This window comes from Pseudochaenichthys georgianus, chromosome 21 (genome assembly GCF_902827115.2).
Source record: "Pseudochaenichthys georgianus chromosome 21, fPseGeo1.2, whole genome shotgun sequence".
NCBI classification, from domain to species: Eukaryota; Metazoa; Chordata; class Actinopteri; order Perciformes; family Channichthyidae; genus Pseudochaenichthys; species Pseudochaenichthys georgianus.
Genome location: NC_047523.1, coordinates 11940476 through 11955006, shown reverse-complemented (window position 1 = coordinate 11955006; position 14531 = coordinate 11940476). Strand labels below are relative to the sequence as shown.

Below are 14531 nucleotides of genomic sequence, written 5' to 3'. Positions count from 1 at the left end.
TTTACTTTATATTTTATTACTATATATGTTATAATGACAACAGTCTTTCGTAAGTTTTAGGAAACAATATAGTACAACATATTTAAGTAAAGAGGAGAAATTCAAGGATGGATTTAAGTGTGCACAATCATTCTGATCCTGGATAGGTGTGGTCAAAGAGTGCCATTTGTGTATAACCTTCCTATAACACACAGCTGGTAGGGAGGGAGTGCCTGTAAGCAATTTGTCATACACATACATCCACTGAACAGTATGACTGTGTTGTGATTCACTGTAAATTGTGGTTCGAAAAAAAGTTCGACCCTGTTGGAAAAAACAACCATCATATAATATTTATGTTCTACACAAGATTAGATAACTAGCTTGATAGAACTTTCATAGTTTCACTTTTTTTTTATAAATGAAAATCATTACATCAATACATTAATCCAATTCTAGAAAAGGAAATATATGTATTTCTTTAAGAAAAATATATAATGACTGATAATGAGTATGTAGTTCATAAATAGTTATAGACTTCCCAAATTGCAAAACCAGTGGTTTGCTCTGATTTGCTCAGAGCCTACACATTATTTTCCGGGGGTCTGGGATATTTGGGCGAGCAGTGTTTTGCTGAGGTCGGCGAGTGACGGAGTACCACAGGGTTCCGTCGTAGGTCCTCTGTACTTTGCCAACCTCAGGAACATGGTGATGGTTTGCCGGCTGTGGGCAAGCAGCGTGCCCTGAACTCCGGAGGCCACCGTTTTTTTCCAGCCCTTTTCTACCACCAAATTATAACCCTCAACTGCACAGACCACACCCCCCGCCACAACACAACACCCATGCGTACACACAGCTGTCTGAGGGAGAAGCGGGAGGTAGTATTAGGAGCTTGTTGGTAGTCCCAGACAGAAAAGGATACACTGTGTGCGTGCGTCACTCTACGTTAGCATGCATCTGGCAATATTTCAGAGAAAAACATCATGTAAGAAGATGAATGAATAGGAAGGAGGAAAAACAAAGTTGAGTAATAGAGTTAAAACTACAGTATATGGAAATATAAAATAAAATAGAAACCTAGGGGGAGGAATTTAAATGAAAACATGGAATAATTCAGATTTAGTAAGTTCATGAATGAGTGGATGAAAGATTTAAAATTATACATTAACATGATTTGTTATTCCATCAGTTCAAGAGCTTTAAAAGGGAGTCTACAAAATTAAGTGAAATTAACGATCAGACTTTTTAGCTCTAGTTTCAGATTTTATCACATGTGTTGAAGGTTTCCCTCCTCTTTCTCCCTTACTCAATAACTTACATTCACACACATCCTTGGCCACTAACATTTGGTCCATAAAAGACCCAACACTAAAGGGAGTTGGCCACAGGCGTGCATGTGGGCTGACACACGGCACATTGGGGAAACCTTGACCGCCAAGGATACTTTAACAACTGAGGTCCTGCCCTAACCCCCCTCTTTAAACGTGAACACAAACAGAGACAACTTTTGCCGCGATGAGGAATCCTGCTGGTGTCATCAGTTATAGCCCCATCCCTTGGAATAACATCCTAACATTTAAGGAAATAAAAACCCACAGTAATCAATTAGCAGGCTGGCAGGAAGGGAAACTAGTGGTTTTAGTGAAGACTAAGTGTGTGAATCAGAGGGTATGTATGTGGAGATGAAAAAGCCTCTCTGTTAATTAAGGGAGGGGAGAGTTTACGAGTGAGCAAAGCTACGGGGCATCGTGAGTGAAGAGGTTGCAATCTAAACTAATGCTGGCTCTCACACCTAGATCTTTCCGTGAGTGGAATTACTTTGGAAAGCATAGATTGTAAACTTTTGTTTAGTATTGTGCAACAGGTGCATGTGTCAGTGTCAGCTGAGGAGTCGCAGTCATGAAGCAGTTTAAAATCGTCAAAATCCTTAAAGCAGGGCCCGAAAAACACTTGTGTCCTACAATTTTCAGCTTCCCAAGCATGACATCATCAGGGTCATCTTCTTAGACTTTAAAGCATCTGCCAAATTACTTTAAAATTATATTTAGACTGTAATGACAGACAATAATTAGGATGAGTTTCATCTAAACGAAATATGTGTCACAAGTGCATAGACATAAAAAGTAATTCTAACCACCAAAAAGGCACTTTTGCTGTTCTGGAAATCAACTAATCCTATATTTGCTGCTGCTTGGCCCATTGCAATAATATTTCTTTCTAAAACTAGAAAACATTTCATTAAAATGTCTGTTATACCACTCGACTTGACATAGGAACCTTTCTTGTCCTAGTTCTAGAGCCTTGGATAACACGGGAAAGCATTTGATTGTAGTTGGGGATTTGTTTATTGATAACCTTATAGGATAGCTATTGCATTGTAACTGAGTGTATTCTGAAACATCTAAGGTTTAATGAAATGTATATGTGGGCTTGTGACCTGAAATAATTTAAAATATGCATGTTTACTTGTGTATTGTTGTTCATATTCATATTAGTATTTTGTGCCTCTATTGTGACATGATTCAATGCTTTAATGTTCAAAAAGCTCTTTTTGTCATACTGCCTTTTGCTGCAGCACCTCTTTTCACCCTCTGTCTGAAACCAGAGCCCAGTCTGCTCTGATTGGTTAGCTGGACGGCTCAGTTGTGATTGGTCAACTGCTATCTTCTGCCCCTTAGTCTATCACGTACAATATGTAGCTGTGCTAGCCATTGGAGCGCAAGTGTTTCATAGTGATGTCAATATGTTACGGAGATAAACAAAGGAGTCCAATGGAGGCATCTCAGGAAGGAGGATAGTGTCTGGGAAAGAAACTCCCTTTTTTTAGCCTTTTCAGACTATGTACATGCGCACAACCTATATACCACACTACGGGAAAGGGAAAACACCAAAGAGGCATAACAGTGTGTTTGTAATGGTAGGTGAGCGGAATATTGTCAATAAACTGAACAAAAAAGGGTAATGTGATGCATTAGGAAAAAAAAGACTGAACTATTCCCTCTGTACAAATATACAATCTCCCTTTGCCGATCAAGCCTTCCTAAAATTGGACTGTATTCATTAGTCTATTACATTCACAAGGCTATAACCCAGTAAGTGCCTTTTTTTCCAATTTTTTCTTTTCAAAATGACTGCTTTTCTGATCCTGATGGGCGCATTTAGCTTTTGGCAATTTTCATCCAACAGGTTTTCAAGTGCAGACAAATGTGCTCACACCGGTTATTGCTGCAGTAGGTCTTGGCATGGTGGTAACATTTTGAGCCAAGGAAAACTTCCTTTTTAAAGACTATCATCTTTGTGTGATTACTCTAGTCCCTAATTTATCTTTTTTCCACATCTTGATTATGCCTTCATATCCAATGCTCTCCAGGTTTCTAACATGGGGAGCACAGGGCTGCAATGTGGCATTGGTGGTGGACCGCAAGCTGCAGATAAGCATTTCATATTTCTAAACAGATGTAAGATAAGTATTAATTTATTTAGGGTTGTATGTTAATATATACAATAAAATCAATTATTTATTTAATATTCTAACTAACTCACGTGTTATCACTTCAAGAAGTTAAATGTGCCTTATAATGCTCATTTTCAGCTTCTTATTTGTATGTTGTGCCTCTACTGCGACATGTTTACATGCTTTCATGTTCAAATAGCTCTTTATTGTTTTCATACTGCCTGTACTTCATCACCTCTTTTCACCCTCTGTCTGAAACCAGAGCCCAGTCTGCTCTGATTGGTCAGCTGGCCGGCTCTGTTGTGATTGGTCGAACACTAAGAGATGCCCCGCCTTTTAGCATATCATGTAAAATGTTTTGGAGTGCTAGCCAAAAGAAGCACGAGTAATATGGAGGCGTTTCAGGCGGACGGAAAGGACAGTGATTTAAGCCTTTGCAAACCATTGATATGCACTAAACCTATATAACAAACTAAAGAACAGGGAAAACACCAACAAGCATAATAGGGCCCTTAAACAAAGTGTAATCACATCTTGTGTTGAGTTTCTGTTGTGCAAAGGCATACCAGCAAGTGGAGAAATAAAACCTCACCCAAGCACTAAAGGGTTAGGAGAACCCTTTTTCAAAAATAAAATCTACACTATGTTCTTTAAACATCAAACCGGTCAACAAAAGGTTAATCTGCGAACTTCAAGGCTTTCCTCTCCGTTCATAAAAAAAAGAAAAGTTGAGGAGAGCCGTAGAGGAGAGAGAGAATAAGAGAGCGAAAAACTCACACACGCACACTTACACTTCAAAGCCCTGTCATCTGGCTCTGCGGAGAGCTGGTTTGAATTAAGTTTAATTCTCCTCCTCTCTCGTCTTTCCAAGTTCATGGCAAAGTAGGGAGTGAGGGGAGGAGGATGATGAGAGAGAGAGAGAGAGAGAGAGACGGGGCTTCTGGTTTTCATTAGGGCCAATTTTCTTATCTTTTTTCTCTCTGTTTCTGGAGGCTCAGAATTGATCCCCTGCAAATGCAACGTGGCACAGGCCAGTGGAGGAATGGGAAGGTGCTTGCTGCGAGGGACGCATCCCGTCCCACAGACTGGGAGGGAGGAAGAAGAGGGCGGCAACACACAGATAAACAATGACATTCAAAGAGAAAGAGAGGCTGTGTGCATCAGGTGTTGTTCCACATGTTGTTGTAAACGCGTCGATGTGAAAGCTGCATGTGGGAGCATTTGTGCATCTGTGTTAATTAGTTCATGAAAACCAGGATTCTCTGCATTTTCATGAGCTTGTGCTTTACATGTGTGTGTGTGTGTGTGTGTGTGTGTGTGTGTGTGTGTGTGTGTGTGTGTGTGTGTGTGTGTGTGTGTGTGTGTGTGTGTGTGTGTGTGTGTGGTAGATATATGAGCTGTGAGACAGGTTTGCTGATGTCCTCTGGGGCCTATGAATTGTCCTATACGTCTACAGCCTCGGGGGATTAATGGCGCCAGGGTCCGAGGTGAAACACACCCAAAACTGGAGTTCTCTTTTACTTAATATCTTTGGACTGCTTCCATACTTTTCATTTAATAGCCTACAATTACATAAACAAAACATACAAACACAGTTAAAGCCTCTCCACATGCATGCAGCCATGACCAAACATACTACAACTACTGTGTGAAAAAGGGTTCTGAATTTGATGTTAACAAAGTGGGCTGGTTTCACTGAAGTGCGCTGCATACCTTAATAAGAACACATCAGCTCAAATACAGATGAAACATCTCCAACATAATGTGTTTGCAAGACTTAAAAAGGGGCGCTCCAATTTTAAACATGACATTCAAAGTCATCATCACAAGGAGTACAACAAAACGTTCTTACAATCCCTTCTGTGGCTTTGGCGTTCCAAAGTTTGAACAATAATAACCCTGAAGATGTCATCAGCGTTGTCTAATCTGGGGCTCGACACTTAAGTGTTTAAAGCCTCAATTACAAAAAGTGGTATTTTAAAAAAGTGGTTATTTAGGAATAATTTAGTTTGAGTATAATTGCAGGAACCTGTTTTTCCTTTTGTTTGCTCGACATGGGAACTAACAATCTGAATACTTATTGTATTTTAACTAAATGGCTAGAGTTGAAAACTTTAAAGAGCAATAATAAATAAGTTATTATCAACAAGCGTATACAGGTTAGTAATGAACACGTATAAACTGCACATCTATCTACAAATGAAGAAAAAACCGACATGCCCGTTATAATCGAGCAGTTACTATTGTTATTAAACAAAAAAAAGGACAGAATAAATTGTTAATAAATAAAGCATAGTCAGCAAAGTAAATGTTTATTTCAATTGAACCTAAAGTGTGGGCCTTTACAGCAGCCTCTGTGGCCCCAGAGATGCACAGAAAGCACAGAAAGCTGTGGAGAGTTAATAATAATAATAATAATAATAATGCATTACATTTTTTATTAGAGCGCTTTTACAGGTGCTCAAAGCGCTTTACAAGTACACATTACACATATTAGACATGTAAGAGTCATTACTGCGGACATTACCCACAGGAGCAAATGCGGGTAAAGTGTCTTGCCCAAGGACACAACGGCCTGACTCAGTGGCGGCCGAGGCGGGATTCGAACTGGAGTTCACCAACGCCCCTTGATCTGATGACCAACGCTCTAACCACTGCGTCCCAACCGTTGCCATTCATAACATTTGTGAAGAATTGTAGCAGAATATCATATTGTCTATCAGAATAAAAGTGGGTGTTTTCATTTTCCACTCATTTTTTGATTTATATATTTTAGCCAAATATTAAAAATAAAATCCTAGATGTCATGTGTGTCAAAGCTAGACATCTCAGGTTAAACATACCATGAGCACACAGGCCAGGCGCTTTTTTCAAATGAATGTAATAAATACTGAATTGTATTGGGAATTCTAAGGAAACTGCACCAGCTACTGGCTTCAGTGATGGCTTATAAATAATGTCTGTATGATATATGTATATTCGGTGGCTGTCATCAGTGCATTATGTACAAATGTGTGGAAAGAGGAGGATGAAGGGGAAAGAAACAATACAAAGTGAGGGCACACAGGGGTCTGGGGTGCATTAACAGAGAGAGGTGTGCTTCCGGGGGTTTGCGTGCAGAGGGCTGCGAGAAGACAGCGGCCTGTCGGTTTGAAGGGTTTGGCACGGGGCCAGAACATGGGTTCATCTTCAAAGAGCGCTGGAACCAATCCAGACCTGCTCCTTACCAGAACCAGAGATGGTGATGAGACATGAACATGTCTGTGGTGAGTCCATGCCTTTCGAGCTGGGTGTGCGTATGTTGTGTGTGTGAGGTTATAAATAGCTCTAGAAAGTGGACCTAATAGAAGGTCTGGCATTAGGAGCAGCTCCCTTAATACTCAACAGCCCCCAATGGATCGTTTGTCAAACTGTGCACTACAGAGCACTCCATCAACACCTTTAGCATAATACCTATACACAAATTAGAATGCAGAATTTGTACGGAACTGGACAACATTTGTAAATGGGGAGCAGTTTTGATTTGTAGATCGATAAGAATTGACCAATCATGTTTGAGCGGGCTTTATTTGCATGGTAAGCAGTTGGTGTAGAAAGAACCTGATGTGCAAAACAGAAGGGCACTTTTCGGAACACATTTGCTATTTGATTTAGCTTTTTATAATATTTTTGAAGTGGTTACCATTTGTAGTCCAGGCAGTTTTGACAAATCATGTTTTTGCAGGCTTTGGTTGCATGGAGGTAAACAGTTAAAAAATATAAGGTACAAAACACAAGTGCCCATTTCGGAGTGCTTTGCTCTCTTTTTTTTTTCACTCATTTGCAGAGATGTATAGAGAGCTGTCAACGTCAGCTCTCAACCCAGACTACGTCTACATTTGCTAATCATACTGCAACAAAAGGAACACCGCATTGAAGACGAAGCCTCGATATTTCCTCGAAAAAACGAGTGCTTTGAAATATTGGCCGTTGAAACAAGAGGCTAACTTGTCATCGGACCAGTAGTTGATTGGTAATATTTTAGCACCACAATGTATCCACATCTACAGTTGGACCACCAAAATTAGAGAGAATATTTCTCTAAAGTAGCATGTGATATCAGGGCCTTACCTAAAAGCAGCCAGGTACTCCACGTCACCCATGGGAGGTTCAAGTCCTCCTGTAAAGGCCATGTTCACGTTGAAGCCTACGCCTGCTTCACTGCCCACCTGCAACACAAGAAACATGGGCACCCAGGTTACTTTGAGCAAAAGGGAGACAGGCAGCCAGAGAGATGGACTGGGGGTCCTTTCCCACCTCCTCAGGTGCTCCACTGCCAGGGAAGAAGTTCCCATCATCAAAGCGATGCAGCGACAGGTAGAGAACATTGGGGTCTGCGTAGAAGGCCTGCTGGGTACCGTTACCATGGTGGACGTCCTGGAAACATTGAAAAGGGATGGGTTAGGAGAACATGTAACAGAGAGTGGTGTGCGAGGTTTGTAAAAATGAGGGAGCAGCTCTCGAGACATAAGAGAAGCCGACTTGTCACCAGAAGGACATCAGATGATTGGGTTGAACAGATCGACAATCCGTGTGTAAATGTGTAATCGGTACATTTTGAAAACCTTTCAAAAATGAAAAATAAGAACTGTTCACACAAATAATATTGAGACAAATCGACCAAGACAAACTGAATGATGATCAGAGACTGCTCGACAGACATGTACCTCAGCTGCTCTGATGTCAAAATAAGATGGTCAGCAGGATTCAATAAAACACTTCAAAGGTTATTCAAAAAAACATCAGTTGAATGACCTCATTGTCTCTTTCCCAAGAATGCTTTAATAAAGCGGTCCTAACAATGTCCCCTGATGGCTGGACGGGCATGACAATGAGTTTGTTAGCTGCACTAAAAGTTCCCCTGTGACAGACAGAGGAAATGAAAAGGACCTTCAAAGGCTTTTGGCAACGGCCATGACGAGTGAGGGAAGCCGCTGAAGAGCAGACATGACCGAGGCGTGGTCATTTTTCAAAAGAGAGACAGCGTCTGACCTAAATAGACAATATTTTAAGCCCTTTTATCCTCTCATAACGTAGCTTGCCTACCCATTTCTGAAAGCAAATAAAACTAATGAAAGCACAACATAAATAACTGCCACCGCAACAACACCAGAGTGCATTCTCTAAATAGCTTGTTTTGTAATAATGACCCATTGTGTTTTATGTTGAACTCACCCAGTCCACGATGAGGACTTTACTGACGTTGAGTCTCTGCTGCAGCAGCTTGGCTGCTATGGCGACTGAGTTGAAGTAACAGAAGCCCCTGAAAGGAGAATGGACAGTAATTCAATGTAGTTGAACATACTTTATTTGTCCCTTAATGTACATTCAAGGATATCACAGGTAAAAGTGTTATAGGTCAAAAGAGCAAGTGCATTTATCAGTCATTATTACACAGCATATTAGAATACTCAATTCTGATTGGTCAATCAGGACATTTCAGAGGTTGCTATACTTAAATACAGTCATGCCATTAAATCTAATTTTAAAAACAGCACATTAAATGCCCACTGTGCATAATTAAGTAGAAGCTTTAATATGTGCTATACAGAGGACTATTACAACATGGAATGCAAATTGAAATATCACACATACAATGCCACACTGTATGTGTGACATTTAAGACACATACAGTGTCTTAGGCGCCGGCCCCACGAGGACGCATACGGTAGTTTCCATTACAGTTTCGTGTCATATAGACCATTCGGCCACACTAGGACGATAGAATATGGCAGTAAACGACTACGGTAACGATAACGGGTCCCGAGGTAGATAGAACGGCATACGCAACGCTCTGGGGGGTCCAACGGCTCCGGTATTACGCCCTATAACAGGGGTCGGCAACAGGCGGACCGCGGTCCGGATCCGGACCCAGACGCCGACCTATACGGACCCGGACCGGGGACCGGGGATTTCAATTTTGACGGGGCGATTCTATTTTAACCGCCGCCGACAGGGGGCGAAAGAGAGGAGTGAGCGATACAGGGAGAGAAACACAGAAGAAGAAGAGACGAGACAGCGGCAGAGAGAAGCGGAGAGGAAAGTGTGAAGAGAATAATTAGCGATACAGGGAGAGAAGCGGAGAGGAGAGTGAACAGGCGTGTTAGCGGCAGACAGGGAGAGACAGATAATCACACATGGCGCTCTCCAAGAAGAGGAAAGTGGACAGTGAGAACAGAGCTTTGAACCCTGAGTGGACTCATTCGTGTTCATCCTGCCCACTGGGAGCACAGAGCCAGTGTGTCTCATTAGTTCAGAGACCGTGGCGCTCATTAAAAGTGCCAAAACGGCACTTTGAGACAAAACAAAACATTCCCTCTCAAGTCAGAACTGAGGTCACAAAAAAAATATCGTTCCGGCGCAGGCCAATGAGCACCTGCATGTGTATGAGAATGGCCCTGACACCATTTCAGCCCAGATTTAAACTCCTGGCAGGACAAGCTCGAGCTTAATTCTCACACTGAATAAAAAAAGTGAGTGAGGGGCTGCAATATAAGAGGGAAAGAAAGAGAAACTTTAAAACTGTTCAATTGTTATGATGTGTAAAGACTGATGTTGTTCTATAATCGTCTGAAACAGTTAAGTCATGATGTGAAACGGTTAACAAAGAAAAAGAGAAACTCAAGCTGCTGCTACACTTTATTTTATTTATCTAAAATTAAGCACTTTTGAGATGCACACATTTTCGCTATTTCATTTTTAAATGCAGTCCGAGAGGAACATTACACATATCCACAGTATTTTACTGTATATCTGTGTAGTTCAATGTTAATTGACAAAATATATATAAATATGGTTGTTTATGAATTGTACTTTCTTTATTTGGCAGTCGGTTGTTGATTACATGCAGACGTTGATAAAGCTACAGGCTACTTCAATATCACACTAATTCATAAAGCAAGTTAGACATTTTGAAGCTCCGGACCTTTGCATGGGGAGATTTTTTCTAATGGACCTCGTTGAATTTTAGTTGAATACCCCTGCCCTATACGATCATTTTCTGATAATGATGACGCAATAGCCCCACCTCTGCTGCTCACCCCTGCGTCAAAGTAAACTGCACACTGAATACAGATTATTTATCTTTCTCTCGATATGGACATAAACGCGAGTGAAGTCTAATCTGACAGGACGGAGACACGCAGCTCTGCCCACCTGCAGCTCCTCCCGCTGCAGCAAAACACACACTTCAAGTCAGATCATCACCCTTAGCTATTTTAATTACCTCTCAAACTCCCTAAACTAGTTATAAATATGTTTATTTTTACTGTCGGCCGGGTCACTCATTACTGGATCAGCTGCTGCATGAGACAGACACTGGCGCTGTCCGAAGAGAGGGAGGAAAAAGAGAGGCTCCGTGTATTTTATCATTATATTATATAGAGTCGTTATTCATTTGTTTTAAAGCTCAAAAATAACAAAGAAGACCTTTGACCGGCACTTTTATCATTTTGTCCGAAAGATTTAAACTTTAATACACGTTGACCGGCGAAAAACTCTGCCCGGTTGCCTCGGCCGCGTAGAATAAACAGAAGGGCAACCATGACAACCATGCTTCTTCGCTGCTTTTGTGGAGGAAGTTACAGCGCCACGTACAGGCGGGCATATGTACTGCAGCCTTTCCAGCGGCTGGAGCTAAACAGAGCTGTCGCGTGTGAACAGACACTTTCCGGTGTCTATTGCGTGTGGACGGAAGCCTTTTTTGCGATTGCGTTTGCCCGTATGTGTCCCATCATGGGATGTGTCCCATCATGGGATGTGTCCCCGTGGGGTCGGGGCCTTACATCTCCGTAAGACACTGTATGTTCTTACGGACATTTTTATTTTGGATACATTTAAGGCATGGAGGAACTGTGTAATAATAATAATTTATTTATAATAGGGCTGCAATAAAACAGACTAGAGCTTATCTATGAGCTGGTTACATTTCCTCATGTACTTACATTGGCGTGCTCTCCTCAGCATGGTGTCCAGGTGGTCGAACTACAGCAAAACCATTCTGTCAGAGGGAAAGAAAATCACTCACATATGTTAAACTGTTACTGGAGATAAACCAATAAGGTCCTTGTTATTTCTGTATGACCTCAAACCTGCTAAAATCAAGTGTGTTTATATTGCACATTTTGACAAGTGTAGACCTCATGTATTTAAAAATAAAATGAAACAAAAGTAGGCAAAGTTCATAATTGAAAACTTCAAATGTTATTAGAAAGAAAAGGGAAGAAGACAAGAAGGTAAAATAATTGTTTTGTGTTCAAATAAAATCCTGTTTTAGGCCCTAAAAAATGCGATTAATTTTTTAATTAATAGTAGAAAGAATTATTCCAGCTCCAATAAGGTCTTTCGACCCAACTCCGTCATTTCCTCGGACCTCAAAAATGTAAAGCAAAAATGATTTCATCTTTTAACTTCCCTTCTAGTGTCGGTCAATACCAAACATAATCCTATCACAATTCATTCTTCAAAAATGCCACCGTATCTGAAGTTCAAGATTCAAGACGTTTTCTAACAGGTAGGGTAAACAATAAGTGTGCGTATCGACACAAATACAGAAACATATGCTTACTCCGGGTCATTTAAGGGGATCTTTGCTAAGGCGTGGACATACAGGACTCCAAGCAACAGTTTGCAGGGCACCCGCTGCTATGTGGGGACACGAGATAGATGTCCATGCTGACGTGGAGCGAGGCTAGCTGGACTAATGATGTTGAGTCAGCTGCTGCGGATTAACAGCCTGCGGGAGTTTATTGTAAAGACAACTGCCTCAGCTGGATCCAGACACTCGGTTAACTCAAGCCGCATAATACAGTACGTACGTAGGTTTGTGAGAATACTTAACAATGTATTAAGATAGAAGGGAGGGGGGAATAGAAGTGATTGGAGTGATAGTCCTGTGTGCATGAGTAGATGTATGGCACTGTGTAGACTTCAGAGAGTAGTTGGCACAGGTGGAATTTGGTCGTTCGGCTGTTGAGGATCCTCAGAGGAACATCTGTATGTGTGTAAGCATGTGTGTGTGAATGTGTGTGCGTGCGTGTGTGTGTACACGTGTGCATGTATGTGTTAAAATCAGGTTAAGCTGAGGGCAAGTCAATACCTGTGAACTTTAACCCTACATTCTTCATGTTTGACTGAAGTTCAAGGTTTGTCCTCCTGGGATGTGTAATCCTTTTAAACTCCAATCACACAATGTTCCATATAGGAAGAACAGACCTAGATTTCCTCATGGTAATGATTGCAAGAACTTATAGTGAACAATATGGTGAGCTCATGTCCTTCAGAGGAATGTCATTAGTCTGTGGTTAGTAAGTTGGTGCTAAGCTAACGCTAAGTGCGACTGCTGCTCTGCAGGTGTCTGTGGTGTAATGCTTATAAAAGAGGCCTGTTAGTGGGGAGTGCAGTGCCAGTGCTCCAGGCCCCCCTGCTGGGTTCAAACAGTAAGCAGCCCTCGCCACAGACACAGGAAGGCTGGCTGGTGGGCAAAGCAGGAGGGGGGGTGGGGATGTCTGTCTGGGAGGTGCTAACGAGACTGTAGGGTGGAGGGAGGCTTTGCTTTTCTCTAGGTGTTTGGAGTGTGGAAGGATAGTTTAGTGCTATGAGAGGCTAGACTCAAAGCGTTAGGTGTAATAAAGTGTATAAAGATCTACACAATAAAAAAAAGTAAAGAAATACCCATTTTTTTTATTATATTAATATATAGAGCCAAGAAAAAAGTATTGAAAATGCATAGCTTGTTAAAAAAATAGCTCTCCTGTGAGTTATCCAATGGAATGTAAAAGCGCTAAATAAATGTAAAGAATTTTTATTATTATTACATTGTTTTTGGTAAAAGACCTCAAACCTTATGGCGAAATAACCACACAGTTTTTGCTACAATTCAAACAAATTGTAAAAAACGTAATTTAAAGTCTAAAGGTGTGGTTTTAAGAGGGGCTGAAATAATAAAACCCTTTAAAGTGGTTCATCTGATCTTTGTTTCATGTTTCTTAAACTTAGCCTGTACTCACTCCAATCCCTAAAAACATAGCTCAGCCATTACTTTGGGGATCATTCGGAGTGGAGGAAGCCAACTTACCTTGAGTTCTCCCGATGCTACTTTGAAGACCAGCTCCACCACGGAGCCCACGGCCAGACGAGCCGCACTGGATGAATGGACCTCATTCCAGATGGTGTCGTTATCCACCTGCAAACACACACACACGTTCCGTTATGTTGTTGCGTAGATAACACTATGTACGTTGTTAATACCGCATTTATAAAAAGGGAGTCAAAACAACTTTATATTGTTTTCCATTTATTGAGGGACATTTGATATTGTGGTTTATGTCAGTGTGATGGCGATTGTAAAACTGTGAGGACATTTGAAATCCTTTGGCTTATGTCATTTCACATCAAAGTGAGTCTTTGAAAGTAATAGTTTTGGGACTGCTGGCATGTTCTCTGAAAACAATAGAAACTGTGAGGAAGTAACACATATTTAGAAGCTGAATCACACAGACCGCATCATTTCTGAACATTTATTTTTTCGCAAACACGAAGAAGCAGATGTAAAATAACCTTGTTTCAAGATGTTCTTCAATACAAACTCTTCATTCTGGCATTTATCTAAATGTAATGTTTTCAATTCAAAAGATAAGAGTTGTTTTGAAACACATTTCGCCAATATGTTGACAAATTAAATTTAAAAAATCCAGGTCACATGAAAAAGAAAATTAAAAGTCTGGATACAAACACAATGGAAATTGAAGTAAGGCAAGACAAATACAGCTATTCTGCATTTATTTATTTGTTTTATATAGTAAATATAATGATTAAAGATTTACTGTATGTATGATTGTATATGTGTGTTCAGACATCATGCAGTGGTCAACCCACATTATTCTGCAGCACGCTTGACCCTCAGCCCCAATCACACACACACACACACACACACACACACACACACACACACACACACACACACACACACACACACACACACACACACACACACACACACCACACACACACACACACACACACACACACACACACACACACACACACACACACACACACA

General features: G+C 41.0%; 1 protein-coding gene across 8 annotated transcripts in view; it reads right to left on the bottom strand.

Annotated features, from left to right (window-relative positions):
* hdac4 (histone deacetylase 4) overlaps positions 1–14531 on the bottom strand; it is a 203751-nt gene that overhangs the window by 29852 nt on the left and 159368 nt on the right. For all 8 annotated transcript variants that reach the window (XM_034109649.2, XM_034109651.2, XM_034109652.2 and 5 more), the window contains 5 exons: positions 13548–13655; positions 11416–11471; positions 8648–8735; positions 7730–7849; positions 7544–7641 (listed from right to left, as the gene is read on the bottom strand). In XM_034109649.2, the coding sequence (XP_033965540.1) occupies positions 7544–7641; positions 7730–7849; positions 8648–8735; positions 11416–11471; positions 13548–13655 (470 nt within the window). The remainder of the gene's footprint in view (positions 1–7543; positions 7642–7729; positions 7850–8647; positions 8736–11415; positions 11472–13547; positions 13656–14531) is intronic.